We start from the raw sequence: 21,046 nt of genomic DNA on the forward strand, positions 1-21,046 counted from the left end.
TGAATCCACGTCAGTGTGGTACTGGCGAGTGGCTGCCTGCCTGGGGCCCGGGCGTGGGCCCTGTGCACGGAAGAAGGCAGCCAGAATAAAGCCCTACTTTCTAAAGATCCCTCTCTCTGCCGTGTTCAGCTCTCTTTGTGACTGAGCCTCTTCACAGACGACCTGAATGGAGGGACAGGAAGAGGCTCAGTACCCCACCTAGCTAAGCAGGACCCAACCCAGCCCAGCTCACATTCACTTTACCCAAGGCTATCGCCTTTCCCTTCACAATGCTCAGCTGCTGGCCCCTCATGTGGCTCCCGGAGGTTCCCACACTGGGGCACAGGAGGGGAACATTGGGGAAATGTTTGTACAATGTTTCGGTAATGTCCCCCATTCACTCGCACACAGTCGAAAACAGACCGATGCACAAGCACTCTCATCGCATGACTTTCTTCTGATCGATAGTCTACTCTTCTTTGTTCCAAAGTTAGTACTACATGGACACAAACACAAAACGGACCTTTGTCACACAGCAGGCCTCCCCAGTTGACGTCACACACACACTGCCAGGGTTCAACGCAGCTGCCATAGACGCAGCCTGGGAACGTCATACACCGGTCACACAGAGCACCCTCATAGCCATAGTGACACCTACAAACACAGAGGGTGGGGGGGGGGGGGGGGTGGGGGGGGCTACATGGTAAGATACATGGAAGTCTTTGAGAACAAACATTATTTTTCGACAGCAGGGTGGTGCAGACTCACTTGCATTCTCCAGGCACAGCGCAGGAGCCATGGATCTGGTGACACCCCTGTCTGCACACCGCTGTAACACAACACACACACACACACACACGACATTACATCACCCCCTGTCAGGTCAGAGACAGTCCACGGACACTGGGGACCTATAGACACGACAGACGCCAAATCAACACAGTCCCTACGTACCGACCAAGAGTACAAAACAACACTGGTGTCATCGAAATACAGCACACAGAACCGCAACAGCACACAGAACCGCAACAGCACACAGAACCGCAACAGCACACAGAACCGCAACAGCACACAGCATCCTCGACGCCGGGTGGGGTCGTTCCATTTATGGTAACGTTCAGCGCTCTCCACCCTCTACGTCTCTAACGACTCTCGACAAATGATGTCTCCCTTCCTGTGTCTCTCCAGTCCAATCAGCGCCCTGCTGAGGAGGAAGTGAGATGAGCCAGAGGAGGGCGGTAGCGGGAGGGAGGGCCACAGGATGTCATTACTCCAGGCTCGTATCCTCCATGGTTTCCGCCATCATTTCCTTGATTTAGTCTCACCTCAGCAACACTGCCGCTTCAGGTCAGAGGTCAGAGTGTGAGGTCGCCTTTAATGATGACTCACAAGCCGGAATCATAAAGTGACTTTGAAAAAACTGTCAGGCCTTTTGAGGTTTTAGGGGATTTTCCAGGCTTGATGGTTATTACCTTGGCATAACATACTAAGAATAGGAATTGACATACAAAGAGCCACGAGTCACGAGCAAGGAGGAGTCATCACTTGGATTCCATCCAATCATTTGTGCTGACCCTAATATGTCTGTAGTCTATAACACCAAGTCCCTAATGCAAGCTAAGCCCGAAAAGCGTTGGTTTCCTCAATAAAGAAGCGTTTTCTATCAACTTCCACTGTCCTCTAAGAGCTGCTGAAGGTCCTCTTCACTCCTGGAAGTCCAACAGAATATCAGACACAAAACCAACCCGTGTCCAGCACCAGGTAGCCCTCTCTCACCTTCTCGACACTCCGGTCCGGTCCAGCCCTCCTTGCAGACCTTGATGCCACTGACGTCACAGTCAAAGTGTCCGAAGAAGTCGTCCCGGGGCCGGCAGAGCTTGCTGCAGAAGGGGCCGTAGTAGTTGGAGTCACAGCGGTACCGCAGACGGTACTCCAGGCTGAGTGCGCGCCCGTGGTGACGGTACGTCTGCCACTGCTCGCCAGGATTCAACATGGAGGACAGGAGGACACGCTCGATCAGACCAGCCTGACCTGAAGGAGAGAGAGACAGAGAGAGAGAGAGAGAGAGGGATATATATAGAGAGAGAGGAGACACAGGGATAAAGAGAGAGAGTTAGATTTGCCCTGAGAGAAAGACAGTAGAGAAGAGACAGAGAGAGAGAGAGTTAGATTTGCCCTGAGAGAAAGACAGTAGAGGAGAGACAGACAGACAGAGAGAGAGAGAGAGAGAGAGAGAGAGAGAGAGAGAGAGAGAGTTAGATTTGCCCTGAGAGAAAGACAGTAGAGAAAAGACAGACAGAGAGAGAGAGAGTTAGATTTGCCCTGAGAGAAAGACAGTAGAGAAGAGACAGCGTTTAGGTAAAGAGAGCAGCTAAAGGGCACAGGGTCAGTGTGGCTGCCCTGAAAGAGAGAGAACGAGAAGGGACAGAGTCTCGCTCCACCCTGCACGGTGGTGACATGTTGGGAGAGCTACTGATAAAGAGGAGAGGACAGGGTGAGGGCAGAGGTGGCAGAGGGTAGAGAGGGCACATATGGGTAGGAGAGGCACAGAGTTTGGGTGGTGACATGGTGAGAGAGCTGCTGACCCCAGGGGGATTTCCCAGACAGGCTGTCATCTCCACCTCAGTTATAATCCCCCCTGACAGGGTATTAACCCACACAAAGCACTGTGTGTGTGTGTGTGTGTGTGTGTGTGTGTGTGTGTGTGTGTGTGTGTGTGTGTGTGTGTGTGTGTGTGTGTGTGCGCGTGCGTGTGCGCGCGTGCGCGTGTGAGAAAAGGAGAGAGAATGTGTGTGTGTGCATGTGTGCGAGTGTGTATGAGAGGGAGATGTTTGTGTGTGCGTGCGTGAGTACGAGAGAGAGAGAGAATGTGTGTATACGAGAGAGCGAGGCAGAGAATGTGAGTGTCGAAACAGTGTACTGTGTGAATGTGTATTTAAGAGACGGGGAGATGGAGCAAGAGATAGAGACAGAGAGAAAGGGGGGTCTGTAAGTGAGTGGGATAGAGAGAGAGAGCATTAGAGAGAGAGGGGAGGAGAGAGAGAGAGACAGGGAGGGAGAGCTAATAACACACATAGCAAAAGTCCTGATGGAGGGATGAGATCATCTGGGTTTGAAACAAAAGAATGAAAACAGGGGCACATATTGGCTGGGGGGTTGGAAGGGGAGAGGGAACACAGCGGACACTAAGGGTGTTGTTATCCCAGCTACACCCCCCCCCCCCCCCATTCTCCACACGTGCGGCCGTGTGTGTGTGTGTGTGTGTGTGTGTGTGCGTGTGTTTTGTTAAAGCTCTTGAACTTGCAGCTACAGCAGCACATGTTCCTTCCCTTACTTTGACGCCTCTGATGAGTCCAACAGCTCACTTCAACGCCCACAGTAAAAGTGCTCCACCAGAGAGACAGAGTCAGAGAGGGAGTGTGTGAGAGAGTGTACAGTATGACTGTTCCGTTGTGGTGAGTTGGGCACAGTTAAGACAGGGACAGACAGAGAGAGAGGTCTCAATGGGCGAGAGCCCACACGGACAAGGACCATGTCAGCGTGCATCTAATCTCTAATCCCCTGTGAATGTGTCCCACTGCTCTGTATTGGATGTGAAGTGTTTGCCCTTGACGGTGTGTGTGTGTGTGTGTGTGTGTGTGTGTGTGTGTGTGTGTGTGTGTGTGTGTGTGTGTGTGTGTGTGTGTGTGTGTGTGTGTGTGTGTGTGTGTGTGTGTGTGTGTGTGTGTGTGTGTGTGTGTGTGTGTGTGTGTGTGTGTGTGTGAAATCACCTGGGCCTACAAATCAATGAATAGACCGATGTCAGTCAATAGATCAACACACAAGCACCTTTTAAACCTGTCTCCAAACACACATTAAAAGAGGGTAGGGTGAGAAAGACAAAGAGAGAGAGAGAGAGAGAGAGAGAGAGAGAGAGAGAGAGAGAGAGAGAGAGAGAGAGAGAGAGAGAGAGAGAGAGAGAGAGAGAGAGAGAGAGAGAGAGAGAGAGAGAGAGAGAGAGAGAAAGTGAGAGGAACAGAGAGAAAGTGGGGTGCGATTGGTTGTTCAAAAAAGTGGGGGAGGTTGTATTGTTTTTTATTGATTGTATTGCCTTTCGTGTGATCCAACGAAAACGTATTGCTCACATTCCGGAGAGTCGATGAAGGTCATTAATGTTTTACAGCGTTGTCACTATGTTCTCCGTCTCTGTCCAAGGACTCTGTGGCTCTGTGTTAGACAGCTCCATTACAGTGTTGTAATCCATCCTGATTAGAGCTGTGGGCCTGTAAGTTGGCCCCGACTCCTCTAGGATGTCTGTTTTATATTTATTTAGCTGAGCTAAGCCGGGAGCCAGGAGAGAGGCTTTAAACCCAATGTGGTAAAAAGAGAGAATTTTTCAGGAGCTCAGGAGAACGAGGGATGGCGCAAACAAGACGTACGACGAGAGCCGTGGAGGGCAGAGGGAAAGAGAGATGGAGGGAAGAGGAAAAAAGAGAGGGAGAAGGAGGAAGAGGCCTGGGGTTTGGTTCCCAGTCTCTCATTATCTCTCCACTCATCTTTTGGCTGAGTCTGTCTGCAGCCTTTTACTGGGCAGGAGGGGGCAGAGGAACAAGGAGACAGGGGGAGAGGATGAACGGGAAAGGCTGGGGAACGAGAGGAATGAGGAAGGACAGTCGCATCTTTGTGTTTGTGTGTCTTAGTGTGTATGTGATGAGTATTGAAGTGTTCATTTGTGTGTGTGTGTGTGTGTGTCGTCTATATCTGTCTGTTTTTAGAGAACGCTGCTCACATTCCCTATCTCTGATTATGAGCAGAAACAAGAAGCGGAGTGTGAAATTAAGAGGTCTGACTGGGAGACCCTTACACTGTAACACTGACACATACACACACCAGCACACCTACAGGCACAATTAGAAGCACATGCAGACGCACGCGCGCACGCACACACACACACACACACACACACTATCAACATCCACCCTGTACGCACAAACACAAAGGCAAACACATTTCCTACATTGCAAGTGCAAACTGATACACATTCAAAACAGACACACATACTGGCTGTGCCTCCGTCTCGAGACAGCAAGGGGACCCAGTGAGGACAGGGGGGAACCATAGCCCTGGGTCACAAACAGGAAGGGGCCACATGTCCCTCTCCCTCCCTCCCTGTCTGTGTCACTGCTTATTTTGCTTTTAACTTGTGTGGGAAAGTATGAGAGTCTGGCTGTGCTCAAAGAAATAAGGAAATTTAGTCTGTCTGTCTCTTTCTCTGCTTCGCTCTCACACACACACACACACACACACACACACACACACACACACACACACACACACACACACACACACACACACACACACACACACACACACACACACACACACACATACACACAGGAAATTCTCTTTCCAGCCTTACCTGATTCTGATGTGTCGTTGTCATGGTCCAGAGCCTCTAACACCAAGGAGAAGGATTTCTGTGGACGACAAAGAGAGAGAACAAGGTTCAGTCAATTCAGTTTCATCTACGTATGTAGTTCTGATCCAAATTGATTTGTCACAAAGTGGCAATCTGGCGTGAAACACCCAAAAGAGCTAGCCAAGAACATGTAGCAGCTCTGATGAAATGAACAAATACAACCTGGCAACCTCACAGTGTGAAGAACAAGGTCCCTTTTGACTCACTTCAGAAACGTCCATAAAATCCATACAGCAGTTGGGCTGTGATGGTCACGGAATTTTGGATGATGGTAAATTGGCCAGCCAAATGACCGTGGTCACCGTAATAACAGTTCGAATAGCATATTTTTTTTTTTTAAATGTAAATAATAATCCAATTAAATAAATCCTGACAAACGTTTTCTCCTCTCCTCCGCTCCTGACCGCATGTGCCCGCCATATAAATAGAATGAATAGAACAGGCGTTTTCATTCTAGTCAATGATGGTATAATAGGTGGACTGGCTACCATTGCGAGTGTACCGATTGCAGAGATGGACAGAGCATTTTTTTCTGGCTATATTACAGTCAATGAACAAAGTAGACCACACAATGCTGCTATTGCACTGGAGAGCCAGAACCTTATGGACACCGGTACTGACCATTATCTTTTTTATGGTAAACAGAGTCTTCATTTATCCACCAGCTTTGGCCATAGGAGCAAAGCAGGAAGTAAAAGCAGGAAGTGTACCCATCAATATGTGCTGTGATTTGTTGATTCGACTCAACATGCGCCACATCGGTTAACATCCTTTGAATGAACATTCTACATTTCAGCAAGGAGCAGCAAAGTTTCCTCACATTGTTAACACATTGCACATCCATGTTACCGCTGAAACAGACTCAACCTCACGAAAAACAAACTGAGTGCTCACATCCCAAAATATAACACTTTGTTTGGTTATTACATGATTCCACATGTGTTACTTCATAGTTTTGAGGTCTTCACTATTATTCTACAATGTAGAAAATAGTAAAAATTAAGAAAAAGCCTGGAAAGAGTAGATGTGTCCAAACATTTGACTGGTACTGTAGATGTATCCCATGTGCTCAATAATTATTGGGACAGTGGAGCATTTTTTCATCTTTTGACTCTATACTCAAAAAGTTTGTATTTTAAATCCAACAGTGACTATGAGGTTAAAGTGCAGACTACTTTAATTTGAGGATATTTTCATCCATATCGGGTGAACTGTTTAGAAATTGCAGCACTTTTTGTACATAGTCCACCCATTTTAGGGCACCAAAAGCTTTTGGGACAAGTTCACTTATACAGTTCATTCGGAATGTATTCATATCCCTTGACGTTTTTGACATTTTGTTGCGTTACAGCCTAAACATTTCCCCCATCGATCTACACACAAAGCGAAAACAGGTTTCCTTGAAATGTTTCTCCAACTTCATTGGAGTCCTCCTGTGGTAAATTCAATTGATTGGACATGATTTGGAAAGGCACACACCTGTCTATATAAGGTCCCACAGTTGACAGTGCATGTCAGAGCAAAAACCAAGCCATGAGGTCGAAAGAATTGTCCGTAGAGCTCTGAGGCAGGATTGTGTCGAGGCACAGATCTGGGGAAGGGTACCAAAAAATGTCTGCAGCATTGAGGGTCGCCAAGAACACAGTGGCCTCCATCATTCTTAAATGAAAGAAGATTGGAACCACCAAGACTCTTCCTAGAGCTGGCCGCCTGGCTAAACTGAGCAATCGGGGGAGAAGAGCCTTGGTCAGGGAGGTGACTAAGAACCCAATGGTCACTCTGACAGAGCTCCTCTGTGGAGATGGGAGAACGTTCTAGAAGGAAAACCATCTCTGCAGCACTCCACCAATCAGGCCTTTATGGTAGAGTGGCGAGACGGAAGCCACTCCTCAGTAAAAGGTACACAACAGCTCGCTTGGAGTTTGCCAAAAGTCACCTAAAGGACATTCAGGCTATGAGAAACAAGATTCTCTGGCCTGAATGCCAAGCGTCATGTCTGGAGGAAACCTGGTACCGGTGATGCATGGTGGTGGCAGCATCATGCTGTAGGGATGTTTTTCAGCGGCAGGGACTTGGAAACTAGACAGGATCGAGGGAAAGATGAACGGAGCAAAGTACAGAGAGATCCTTGATGAAAACCTGCTCCAGAGCGATCAGGACCTCAGACTGGGGCGAAGGTTCACCTTCCAACAGGACAACGCCCCTAAATACACAGCCAAGACAAACCAAGAGTGGCTTCGGGACAAGACTCTGAATATCCTTGAGTTGCCCAGCCAGAGCCCAGACTTGAACCCGATCGAACATCTCTGGAGACTGAAAATAATCGCTGCAAAAGGTGCTTCAACAAAGTACTGAGTAAAGGGTCTGAATACTTATGTAATTGTGATATTACAGCTTTAAACTGTAATAAATATGGAAAAATTTCTAAAAAACAGTTTTTGCTTTGTCATTGTGGGTATTGTGTGTAGATTGAAGAGAGGGAAAAAAAACTATTTATTCAGTTTTAGAATAAGGCTGTAATGTAACAAAATGTGGAAAGAGTCAAGGGGTTTGAATACATTCCGGAGGCAATGTATGTGTATTAATGTAGTAAAAAGTGAAGTATTTGGTCCCATATTCCTAGCATGCAATGACTACATCAAGCGTGTGACTTAACACAGTAGTTGGATGCATTTGCTGTTTGTTTTGGTTGTGTTTAAGATTATTTTGTGCCCAATGGAAATGAATAGTAAATAATGTATTGTGTCCTTTCGGAGTCCGTTTTATTGTAAATAAGAATATAATATGTTTATTAACACTTCTACAGTAACGTGGATGTTACCATCACTACGGATAATCCTGAATGAATAGTGAATAATGATGAGTGAGAAAGTTACAGACACACAAATATCATACCCATACTAACATTACAGTAACAGGAGAGGTTAGCATTTTTGGGGGGGATATGATATTTGTGCGTCTGTAACTTTCTCAGTGAGATGTACCCATCGCGGTGAATTGGGAGCTTTAACAGTGTGCGGCCCTTCTTGTACGACCACAAACTTTTCTGTAACTTTCTCCCTCGTCATTATTCACGATTCATTCAGGATTATCCGTAATCATGGTAGCATCCATATTGTTAAATCAACTTCAATCAGAGTAGAAGGGGAGGAGACGAGTTCAATAAATATTTTTAGGCCTTGAGAAAATTGAGACGTGGATTGTGTATGTGTGCCATTCAGAGGGTGAATGAATGGGGTATGGTAGTAGTTGCCACGCTCACCGGTTTGAGTGGGTCAAGAACTGCAACGCGGCTGGGGTTTCCACGCTCAACAGTTTCCCACGTGTTAAGAATAGTTCACCAGCCAAAGGACATCCAGCCGTCTTGGCACAACTGTGGGAAGCATTGGAGTCAACATGGGCCAGGATCCCTGTGGAACGCTTTCGACACCTTGTAGTCCACGCCCCGATGAATTGAGGCTGTTCTGAGGGCAAAACTAGGTGCAACTCAGTATTCGGAAGGTGTTGCAAATTTTTGTACACTCAGTGTGTGTATGTATGTGTATATATATATATTTTTTTTTTAATACGGTTATGACGGTTATTTTATTGTCATGACGGTCTTCATCCATAACCATTGTTTACACGGTTATACGGTAATTGTCCCAGCCCTGCAAAGCAGCAATGATGTGATATGCCAAGCTAGGCTACCTCAAGGAAGCCGTGCTACCCACATCTACGGAACACTCTTCCAACTCTGCCAGGCCCTTAAGGGCCGGGAGGAGGCTAGCGTTTTTTCCTCTTTCCCAGATCATAGATTTAATAGGACTGGTCCCATATCCACGAAACGTCTGAGAGTAGGAGTGCAGATCTAGGATCAGTTTTGCCTTTTAGATCTTAATGAATAAGATTACATAAACAGATCCTCGATCAGCACTCCTACTCTGAGACGTTGGTGGACACCGGCCCAGGTACAGTATGCTTGCATGATACGACAGAGTGGGGTGAACCATTCGGAATTCAGCACCTTAAAAGAGCAGCAACACAGAGAGAGACACACAGACATAGAGACACACAGAGAGACAGAGAGGGTACTGTATAGACTACTACATCTGGCTACAAAAGGGCCTGTACAGAAGACAGGGACAAACAGCAGATATCTTACGATTTAGGATTTACAAAGATACTTAAATTATTTCGCTCATTCTGTCTTTGGTGCAGATCAGCAATGAATAATTCAGACCCATGTCCCCCCTTTCTCCATCCGTCCTCTCTCCCTCTCTCCAAAACACCAGTGGCTGCCATGCAAATCACCCCGCCGTGCATTGTGGGCCGGGTGTCCTCCTAAAGGGCTGGATGGATGTGCAGTCACGCCTCTGCTCTAAGGGCCCACCGCCGAGGGGATGAGTGGAGCGAGGGAGGGAGGGAGGGCGAGATGGAGAGGTGGATGACAAAAGGTGAGTTTAGATGGAAGAAAAGAGGGCGGAATATAAGTTAAAAGACAGTGCGTGAGCGGAGAGTAAATTACATGTAGAAGAATGATGGCAGGATGGAGGGGAAAGGGAGCGGGTATAAAAATGTGTAGAGGGTAGTTAATTAGAGGTCGGGAAAAAAACATTCAGGAGTGTGGAGGGAAGGATGAAGGGAGGGGAAGGTGCACTGGAGTGTAGACACTGAGGGCGTGCGAGCGTGTCTGTGCGTGCGTGTCTGTGCGTGCGTGCGTTCGCCCATGCGTGTGTGATCCGAGGTGAGGGAGGACAGAGAACATGGGCATTGAATAAATAGGTCGGTGGGTCTTAGACCGACCAGACATTCAGGAGAACAGGAAACAAGACAGAAAACAGATACAGGAGGAAGAGAACGGGAGGATGGAACTCTAGCATGGTAGAGGAAAAGAGCATGGAAAATGAGGAGTTGTAGGTCGGGGAGATGTTAGATAAAGAAGGTGCGGAGAAGAAAGTGCTAGAACAATGGATGACAGCATAGAGGAGCGGTAAAGAAGAGGTGGGGAGGCGAGGGGGGGAGGTGTGGATGTGGAGAGCAGTGCCGAGACACGCGCGCGCGCACACACACCGGATTAGAAAAGAGTGAGACATCCCTCTGTCTATTGGAGTTTTCTTCAGTCCACTATTTTACCTGTGGTGTTTACAATCCACCCCCATTCACACACACACACACATACACACACACACACACACACACACACACACACACACACACACACACACACACACACACACACACACACACACACACACACAGACACAGACACAGACACAGTCAGTGCTAATGAGAGCCCTTGAAACCCCCCAGAGTGCAAGCAGGGTGTTTGTGGCTCGGGGTGATGGACCACTTACATTCATTGATGTTTATCATATCATCTCTTAGAACATTAAAAAAAATCTTATAGACTAGTGACAAATTAGGATTGAAGAACAGTGACCGTTCTACCTATTCTCTTTCTATGTGAGAGGGGACTAGGGTGGGGTGATTATGGGCAAAAGTCATCATTGGTTTGGACATCCTGTCAGAAAACTTCTGGGTAGGAAATGATGCAGTGTCCAACACACACACACACACACACACACACACACACACACACGCTTACACACACGCTTACACACACGCTTACACACACCATTACCTCAGTGTTGGCCTGCTCCCTGGCTACTAGCTAACCTTTCCCATCCAATTTCTCTCCTTATCTCTTTCTCTCCCTCTGTTCTCCAACCGCTGCTCCACCCTTCCCCCAACCCTCCCCCATTCTCCCCCACCCTGTACCTGCTCCCATGCCAGCAGCAGGCTACGACCTAAGGGAGGCCCATGTGACACACAAACACACACACATGCACGCAGAGCCCAGGTCACACACACACACACAGCCAGGTGACACACACACTCAGGAAGGGTGTACCTGTGACCAGACCTATTACTAAGGCTGGGATCACACCCAGGGGACCAGAGTAACCATGGTTACTCATCATGACATCTGTACACTGTCATTTCTTTGTTGTGCAATATTTTAGCCCTGCTATTAAATTAATTGCTATTTTACTGCTACTGGTCATTTTCATGGAAAAGGATCAATGAACACCAACATGTGAAGTTCATAGGAGCATGTCAAATTCGGTGTCAAATTTAAACTAAGAGTCTATATTTTTGAAAAATGAAGGTATAGATTTTTCAATAATTTTCCCATCCGAAAAATTTGCGCTAAGCAAAGGCTTTGATTTCTGGGCAAACAGATGGAAAAGGGGTCTAAGACAACATCTAACATAAAAAGTATTAAAAGGAATTAGAAATACATAAAAACACAATAATGTTGAAGACCCCTTCCAACTAATATCAACACTTATATTTTGTTTTGGAGACATTTTTCTGCTTTCTGTAAGCCTTACCAAAACACAAATATCTTTAAGATACTTTCTAAATTCTCTCCCTCTACTGAACTCTACTGTACTGAACTCTACTCTACTGTACTCTACCGTACTGTACTGTACTGAATTCCACTGTACTGTACTGAACTCTACTCTACTGAACTCTACTGTACTGAACTCTACTCTACTGTACTCTACCGTACTGTACTGTACTGAATTCCACTGTACTGTACTGAACTCTACTGTACTGTACTCTACTGTACTGAACTCTACTGTACTCTACTCTACGGAGCTCTACTGTACTGAACTCTACTGTACTGAACTCTACTGAACTATACTCTACTCTACTGTACTCTACCGTACCCTACTCTACTCTACCGTACTGTACTGTACTGTACTGAACTCCACTGTACTGTACTGAACTCTACTGTACTGAACTCTACTGTACTGTACTCTACTGTACTGTACTTTACTGTACTGTACTCTACTGTACTGAACTCTACTGTACTGTACTTTACTGTACTGAACTCTACTGTACTGAACTCTACTGTACTGTACTGTACTCTACTGTACTGTACTCTACTGTACTGAACTCTACTGTACTGTACTCTACTGTACTGTACTCTACTGTACTGAACTCTACTGTACTGTACTCTACTGTACTGTACTTTACTGTACTGTACTCTACTGTACTGAACTCTACTGTACTGAACTCTACTGTACTGAACTCTACTGTACTGTACTCTACTGTACTGAACTCTACTGTACTGAACTCTACTGTACTGTACTCTACTGTACTGAACTGTACTCTACTCTACGGAGCTCTACTGTGCTCTACTTTGATGTCCAATATTGTGAAATATAAACTACAGGTCAAAAGTTTTAGAACACCTACTCATCCAATAGTTTTTCTTTATTTTTAATATTTTCTACATTGTAGAATAATAGTGAAGACATCAAAACCATGAAATAACACATATGGAATCATATAGTAACCAAAAAAGTGTTAAACAAATCAAAATATATTTTAAATTTGAGATTCTTCAAACTGCCACCCTTTGCATTGATGACAGCTTTGCACACTCTTGGCATTCTCTCAACCTGATTCTGAGTCTTGAAGGAGGTCCCACATACGCTGAGCACTTGTTGGCTGCTTTTCTTTCACTCTGCGGTCCAACTCATCCCAAACCATCTCAATTTGGTTGAGGTCAGGGGATTGTGGATGCCAGGTCATCTGATGCAGCACTCCATCACTCTCCTTCTTGGTCAAATAGCCCTTACACAGCCTGGAGGTGTGTTGGGTTATTGTCCTGTTGAAAAACAAACGATAGTCCCACTAAGACCAAACCAGATGGGATGGCGTATCGCTGCAGAATGCTGTAGTAGCCATGCTGGTTAAGTGTGACTTGAATTCTAAAGAAATCACAGGCAGTGTCACCAGCAAAGCACCCCCACACATAACACCTCCTCCTCCATGCTTTACAGTGGGAAATACACATGCAGAGATCATCTGTTCACCCACACAGCGTCTCACAAAGACACGGCGGTTGGAACCAAAAATATCCAATTTGGACACCAGACCAAAGGACAAATTTCCACTGGTCTAATGTCCATTGCTCGTGTTTCTTGGCCCAAGCAAGTCTCGTCTTCTTATCGGTGTCCTTTAGTAGTGGTTTCTTGCAGCAATTCGACCATGAAGGCCTGATTCACGCAGTCTCCTCTGAACAGTTGATGTTGAGATGTGTCTGTTACTTGAACTCTGTGAAGAAATTATTTGGGCTGCAATATCTGAGGCTGGTAACTCTAATGAACTTATCCTCTGCAGCAGAGGTAACTCTGGGTCTTCCTTTCCTGTGGCGGTCCTCATGCGAGCCAGTTTCATCATAGCGCTTGATTGTTTTTGTGACTGCACTTGAAGAAACTTTCAAAGTCCTGAAATTTTCCGTATGACTGAGCTTCATGTCTTAAAGTAATGATGAACTGTCGTTTCTCTTTGCTTATTTGAGCTTATTTGCCATAATATGGACTTGGTCTTTTACCAAATAGGGCTATCTTCTGTATACCCCCTACCTTGTTACAACACAACTAATTGGCTCAAACGCATTAAGAAGGAAAGAAATTACACAAATGAACTTTTAAGTTCTTGACACTAGGGGCCAGAATAAAAAAAAAAATAACGTTCCCAACGTAAATAGACTATTTCTCAGGCCCAGATCGTAGAATATGCATATCATTTACAGATTAGGATAGAAAACACTCCAAAGTTTCCAAAACTGTCAAAATATTGTCTGTGAGTATAACAAAACTGATTCTGCAGGCGAAAACCTGAGGAAATCCAACCCGGAAGTGTTTTTTTTTAATTATCTGTGTTTCCTGGCCCGTCTTTCTTCCATTTAGCCTGTTGAGGACAGAGGGCGCTGTTTTCACTTTGGGGGAAAATCGTGCCCAATTTAAACGGCCTCGTACTCAATTCTTGCTCGTACAATATGCATATTATTATTACTATTGGATAGAAAACACTCTCTAGTTTCTAAAACCGTTTGAATTATATCTGTGAGTAAAACAGAACTCCTTTTGCAGCAAACTTCCTGACAGGAAGTGGAAAATCTGAAATCGATGCTCTGTTCTAGGGCCTGCCTATTAATGTCCTTAATATTTATTAGTATAGATGCACTTCATACGTCTTCCACTAGATGTCGACAGGCAGTGAGAGAAGAAATGGAGTGAATAACTTGATCTGGGGTCGAATTAAAGCTCTCGGCATGACGTGTCACCAGTTTCCTGTTTTCTGGAGAGCGCGTGAAGGGACCTGGTTTTGCCTTCTGATAAGCTGTCGTTATGGACGACTAATATCTCCGGCTTTGATTTTATTTGATACATGTGACAATATCATCGTAAAGTATGTTTTTTCAATATAGTTTTATTAGATTATTGAAATTTATTCGGGACGTTAGGCGTGTTGCGTTGTGTGCCTTTGTTCAGGAAGGAGAGCTTCGCGCTACTTTGCTAGCTTTCCGTGCTAATTGACTGGAGAAGAGGACATTCTAAATCCAAACAAAGATTGTTCCCGACAAAGGACCCCTTGTACAACATTCTGATGAAAGATCATCAAAAGTAGGACCCATTTTATGATGCTATTTCATATATCTGTCGAACATGTTGTACTAGTCGTTTGCGCCCAGATTTTGGGTACTCTCTCGCTATACATAAGCTGGATGTCGTAATGAAGTTATTTTTAGAATTCTAACACGGCGATTGCATTAAGAACTAGTGTATCTATCATTTCCTATACAACATGTATTTTCTAGTAACGTTTATGAATAGTTATTTGGTCAGAATAGTTGGAGTGTCATAAAAATATCCGCACATTCTGGGAAAAAGATGCTATGTTAGCACAATGTATAACCACTGATTTCAGCTCTAAATATGCACATTTTCGAACAAAACATAAGTGTATGTATAACCTGATGTTATAGGACTGTCATCTGATCAAGGTTTATGAAGGTTAGTGAAAATTAATATCTTTTGCTGGTTTATTCCATATCGCTAACGTGCCTATTGCTATCGCTAACGTGCCTTGATGAATGAATGCGGTAGTGTGGTAGGCTATTGTAGTAAGCTAATATAATGCTATATTGTGTTTTCGCTGTAAAACACTTAAAAAATCGGAAATATTGGCTGGATTCACAAGATGCTTGTCTTTAATTTGCTGTACACCATCGATTTTTCAGAAATGTTTTATGATGAGTATTTAGGTATTTGACGTTGGTGTCTGTAAGTACTCTGGCTGCTTCGGTTCTATTTCTGACGGTAGCTGTGATGGTAGCTGCAATGTAAAACTGATTTATACCTCAAATATGCACATTTTTCGAACAAAACATAGATTTATTGTATAACATGTTATAAGACTGTCATCTGATGAAGTTGTTTCTTGGTTAGTTTGGTTGGTTCTTGGTTAGTTAGGTTGGCTTTGTGCATGCTACCTGTGCTGTGAAAAATGTCTGTCCTTTTTTGTATTTGGTGGTGAGCTAACATAAATATATGTGGTGTTTTCGCTGTAAAACATTTTAAAAATCGGACATGTTGACTAGATTCACAAGATGTGTATCTTTCATTTGCTGTATTGGACTTGTTAATGTGTGAAATTTAAATATTTCTAAAAAATATCTTTTGAATTTCGCGCTCTGCCTTTTCGGTGGAATGTGGGAGGAGTTCCGCTAGCGGAACGCCGGAGCCAGACAGGTTAAAGGGGTATCAACCATATTCCTTTTCCAATGGCTTCCTCAGGCTGTGACCAGGCGTTAGACATAGTTTCAGGCTTTTATTTTGAAAAATGAGCGAGACTTTTCAAAACTAGTCAGGTGTCCTCTGATTAGTTACTGCGCGCAAGAGGGGTAGCTCGACATTTCTTTCTCTCTTTTATTGAATAGGTTACCGTCCGGTTGAAATATTATCGATTATGTATGTTAAAAACAACCTGAGGATTGATTATATAAAACATTTGACATGTTTCTACGAACATTACGGATACTTTTTGGAATTTTCGTCGAACGGAACGAGGCTTTGGTTTCTGAACATAACGCGCAACCCAAATGGCGTTTTTTTGTTATAAAAGTAATATTTATCGAACAAAAAGAACATTTATTGTGTAACTGGGAGTCTCGTGAGTGCCAACATCCAAAGATTATCAAAGGTAAGCGATTAATTTTGTTGCTTTTCTGACTTTCGTGACCATGCTAATTTGTGGCTATCTGTTGTAGCATTGATTGATACACTCACAAAAGCTTGAATTGCTTTCGCTGCAAAGCATATTTTCAAAATCTGACACGATAGGTGGATTAACAACAAGCTAAGCTTGTTTTGGTATATTTCACTTGTGATTGCATGATTATAAATATTTTTTGTAATATTTTCCGCCCTGCAATTCAGCGGTTGTTTAGGAAAATTATCCCGCTAAAGGGATCCGTAGCGCAGAGAAGTTAAAGTGGCTAGTGATACATGTATTACATCAAGATGGCAAGATGCAGTAGATGGTATAGAGTACAGTATATACATATGAGATGAGTAATGTAGGGTATGTAAACATTATATGAAGTGGCATTGTTTAAAGTGGCTAGTGATACATTTTTCCATACATTTTTCCATTGTTAAAGTGGCTGGAGTTGAGTCAGTATGTTGGCAGCAGCCACTCAATGTTAGTGGTGGCTGTTTAACAGTCTGATGGCCTTGAGATAGAAGGTGTTTTTCAGTCTCTTGGTCCCTGCTTTGATGCACCTGTACTGACCTCGCCTTCTGGATGATAGCGAGGTGAACAGGCAGTGGCTCGGGTGGTTGTTGTCCTTGATGAACTTTATGGCCTTACTGTGACATCGGGTGGTGTAGGTGTCCTGGAGGGCAGGTAGTTTGCCCCCGGTGATGCGTTGTGCAGACCTCACTACCCTCTGGAGAGCCTTACGGTTGTGGGCGGAGCAGTTGCCGTACCAGGCAGTGATACAGCCCGACAGGATGCTCTCGATTGTGCATCTGTAAAAGTTTGTGAGTGCTTTTGGTGACAAGCCGAATTTCTTCAGCCTCCTGAGGTTGAAGAGGCGCTACTGCGCCTTCTTCACCACGCTGTTTGTGTGGGTGGACCAATTTAGTTTGTCCGTGATGTGTACGCCGAGGAACTTAAGACTTACTACCCTCTCCACTACGGTCCCGTCGATGTGGATAGGGGGGGGGGGGGTGCTCCCTCTGCTGTTTCCTGAAGTCCACGATCATCTCCTTTGTTTTGTTGACGTTGAGTGTGAGGTCATTTTCCTGACATCATACTCCGAGGGCCCTCACCTCCTCCCTGTAGGCCGTCTCGTCGTTGTTGGTAATCAAGCCTACCACTGTAGTGTCGTCTGCAAACTTGATGATTGAGCTGGAGGCGTGCATGGCCACGCAGTCGTGGGTGAACAGGGAGTACAGGAGAGGGCTCAGAACGCACCCTTGTGGGGCCCCAGTGTTGAGGATCAGCGAAGTGGAGATGTTGTTACCTACCCTCACCACCTGGGGGCGGCCCGTCAGGAAGTCCAGTACCCAGTTGCACAGGGCGGGGTCGAGACCCAGGGTCCAGATGGGTTAGGGCAGTGTGCAGTGTGGTTGCGATTGCGTCGTCTGTGGACCTATTGGGGCGGTAAGCAAATTGGAGTGGGTCTAGGGTGTCAGGTAGGGTGGAGGTGATATGGTCCTTGACTAGTCTCTCAAAGCACTTCATGATGACGGAAGTGAGTGCTACGGGGCGGTAGTCATTTAGTTCAGTTACCTTAGCTTTCTTGGGAACAGGAACAATAGTGGCCCTCTTGAAGCATGTGGGGACAGCAGACTGGGATAAGGATTGGTTGAATATGTCCGTAAACACACCAGCCAGCTGGTCTGCGCATGCTCTGAGGACGCGGCTGGGGATGCCGTCTGGGCCTGCAGCCTTGCGAAGGTGAACACGTTTAAATGTTTTACTCATGTCGGCTGCAGTGAAGGAGAGTACGCAGGTTTTGGTAGCGGGCCGTGTCAGTGGCACTGTATTGTCCTCAAAGCGGGCAAAGAAGTTGTTTAGTCTGTCTGGGAGCAAGACATCCTGGTCCGCGACGGGGCTGGTTTTCTTTTTGTAATCCGTGATTGACTGTAGACCCTGCCACATACCTCTTGTGTCTGAGCCGTTGAATTGCGACTCTACTTTGTCTCTATACTGATGCTTAGCTTGTTTGATTGCCTTGCGGAGGGAATAGCTACACTGTTTGTATTCGGTCATGTTTCCGGTCACCTTGCCCTGATTAAAAGCAGTGGTTCACGTTTTCAGTTCTGTGCGAATGCTGCCATCAATCCACGGTTTCTGGTTCTGGAATGTTTTAATAGTTGCTGTGGGTACGACATCGCCGATGCACTTGCTAATAAACTCGCTCACCGAATCAGCGTATTCGTCAATGTTGTTGTTTGACGCAATGCGGAACATATCCCAATCCACGTGATCGAAGCAATCTTGAAGTGTGGAATCAGATTGGTCGGACCAGCGTTGAACAGACCTGAGCACGGGAGCTTCCTGTTTTAGGTTCTGTCTATAGGCTGGAAGTTAGAATAACAATGATCCAGGGTTTTACCAGCCCTGTTTGCACAATCGATATGCTGATAGAATTTAGGGAGTCTTGTTTTCAGATTAGCCTTGTTAAAATCCCCAGCTACAATGAATGCAGCCTCAGGATATGTGGTTTCCAGAGAGTCAAATGAAGTTCGTTCAGGGCCATCGATGTGTCTGCTTGGGGGGGAATATATGCGGCTGTGATTATGATCGAAGAGAATTCTCTTGGTAGATAATGCGGTCGGCATTTGATTGTGAGGGATTCTAAGTCAGGTGAACAGAAGGACTTGAGTTCCTGTATGTTGTTATGATCACACCGCGTCTCGTTAATCATAAGGCATACCCCCCCCCCCCCCCCCCCCGCCCTTCTTCTTCTCCTTGTCACTCAACCTTGCAGTTCATCCACAGCAGTCTGGTTCCATTCGCTCTCTTACAAGTCAGGTTAGAAATACACAGATACGTTGCTAAGGTCGCTAAGGGGAAAAAAACAGGCCTGACTGAGTACACAGTGTGTGCGTGTGCGTGTCCGTGCCTACGTGTGTAAACAACAGTAATGAGACACAGGGTCACTGATGATATCAGCGACAATGACAATAATGCAGGGATATTTCTACCTTTAGTCACCAAAACAACAACATTGTGATATTTGAGCTATTTGGGACAATAATAGCAGAAGGGATGACAGAGCCGGGGAGTGACGTGTGTGTTGTTTATGTCTGAGAGCATGGTGTGTGTGTGTGTTTGTCAGGGTGCAATGTCGTTGTGGGAGTGTGTGTGGGAGTGCAGTGTTGTCTGGTGTGTGTGCATGGACTACCACAGTGCGTTTATGTGTGCCATTTCATTGTTCACTGTGTGTGGGCGTGTGTGTGAGCATGTGTGTGCGTGTGTGTGCGCGTGTGTGTCGTCTAAAGCTGAGGAGAAGGCTCAAAGTGTGTCACGGCAGTGAGTTGAGAGGCTGTAAAAAAAACATTGAAACACTTTAAAATGTAAGATGATTCGTTCAAGAGGACTAGGCTTTCATAACCCCACTATTTCCCCCAGAAAACATCCATGGAATGTCTATCATCTCTTGCAAAACTGTCATGTATTTCATCTTCTCTTAAAACCACTGTTCTGGAAACATTTTACAAATTTTACCCCTCGTAACCTCTCCATCCACAACAAGTCTGGGGTTGATGTTGCTGTGGACTGGAGGGAGGATGGGGCCTTTTTCCATTTGGACATACCACAGCTCCACAGTTCCATGGCTCTCATGCTATGCCCTCGTTGACCACTCTTCTTAACAGGCTGTGTTAGCATGGAGAGAGAACGAGAGGGAGTTCCCAAAACAAGATGCAATAACAACAAGGAAATTAAACAGACATAAATCGCTGGAAACTGTCTGATTGTTTCTCCCTCCCTTCCCATCCAGTCTACCATAAATAAACGAAGGCCTAAGTTAACTATGCCCAGACAGATCCCCATTAGTGCCCACAATCCTACCCCTCCACATTCCTTTTCCTCAAAGCTCATGGAGCCAGGTGTGCCCCTCTCTCTCCATTTCTCCCTGATGTTCATTCTCTCTTCCTTTCTCTCTCTCTCTGTTGTCTCTTTAATTCCTCTCACTCCATTTATGATGGACACCATGACACCCCCCTCCAGTCACTCCCCACCTCTCTTTCAGACATGGGCAGGGAAGGATATCCCGGCTGAGCCAGGCTGTACAAACACAGCTCTACGACAGGAAGGACTCCCAGCCCTGAGAGAGGAATTTCCCTTCCACACACACGCACACACACACGCACACACACACGCACACGCACACACACGCATACGCACACGCATACGCATACGCACACACACACACACACACACACACACACACACACACACACACACACACACACACACACACACACACACACACACACACACACACACACACACACACACACACACACACACACACACACACACAAACATACAAAAGTGCACATGAGAAATATGATAGTCAAAACTATCGACTATAACAGTATTCTCTCTCTCTCTCTCGCTCCCTCTACCTCTCTCCATCACCGCATTTTCTACATTCTACATGAGCAGCACACCAATCATTCTGCTACCAGGCCCATTACCATCAAAACCCCTCTCTCATACAGATGGCACCACTCTCCTGAA

The 21,046-nt window shown here is 45.5% G+C and overlaps 1 protein-coding gene across 1 annotated transcript in view; it reads right to left on the bottom strand.

Moving 5' to 3' along the window:
- LOC129832414 (protein jagged-1b-like) overlaps nucleotides 1-21,046 on the bottom strand; it is a 57,884-nt gene that overhangs the window by 9,806 nt on the left and 27,032 nt on the right. The window contains exons 3-6 of the mRNA XM_055896462.1: nucleotides 5,378-5,435; nucleotides 1,756-2,010; nucleotides 748-808; nucleotides 503-633 (exon numbers count right to left, since the gene is read on the bottom strand). Of these exons, the coding sequence (XP_055752437.1) occupies nucleotides 503-633; nucleotides 748-808; nucleotides 1,756-2,010; nucleotides 5,378-5,435 (505 nt within the window). The remainder of the gene's footprint in view (nucleotides 1-502; nucleotides 634-747; nucleotides 809-1,755; nucleotides 2,011-5,377; nucleotides 5,436-21,046) is intronic.

Source organism: Salvelinus fontinalis, chromosome 33 (assembly GCF_029448725.1).
Source record: "Salvelinus fontinalis isolate EN_2023a chromosome 33, ASM2944872v1, whole genome shotgun sequence".
Classification (NCBI taxonomy): Eukaryota; Metazoa; Chordata; class Actinopteri; order Salmoniformes; family Salmonidae; genus Salvelinus; species Salvelinus fontinalis.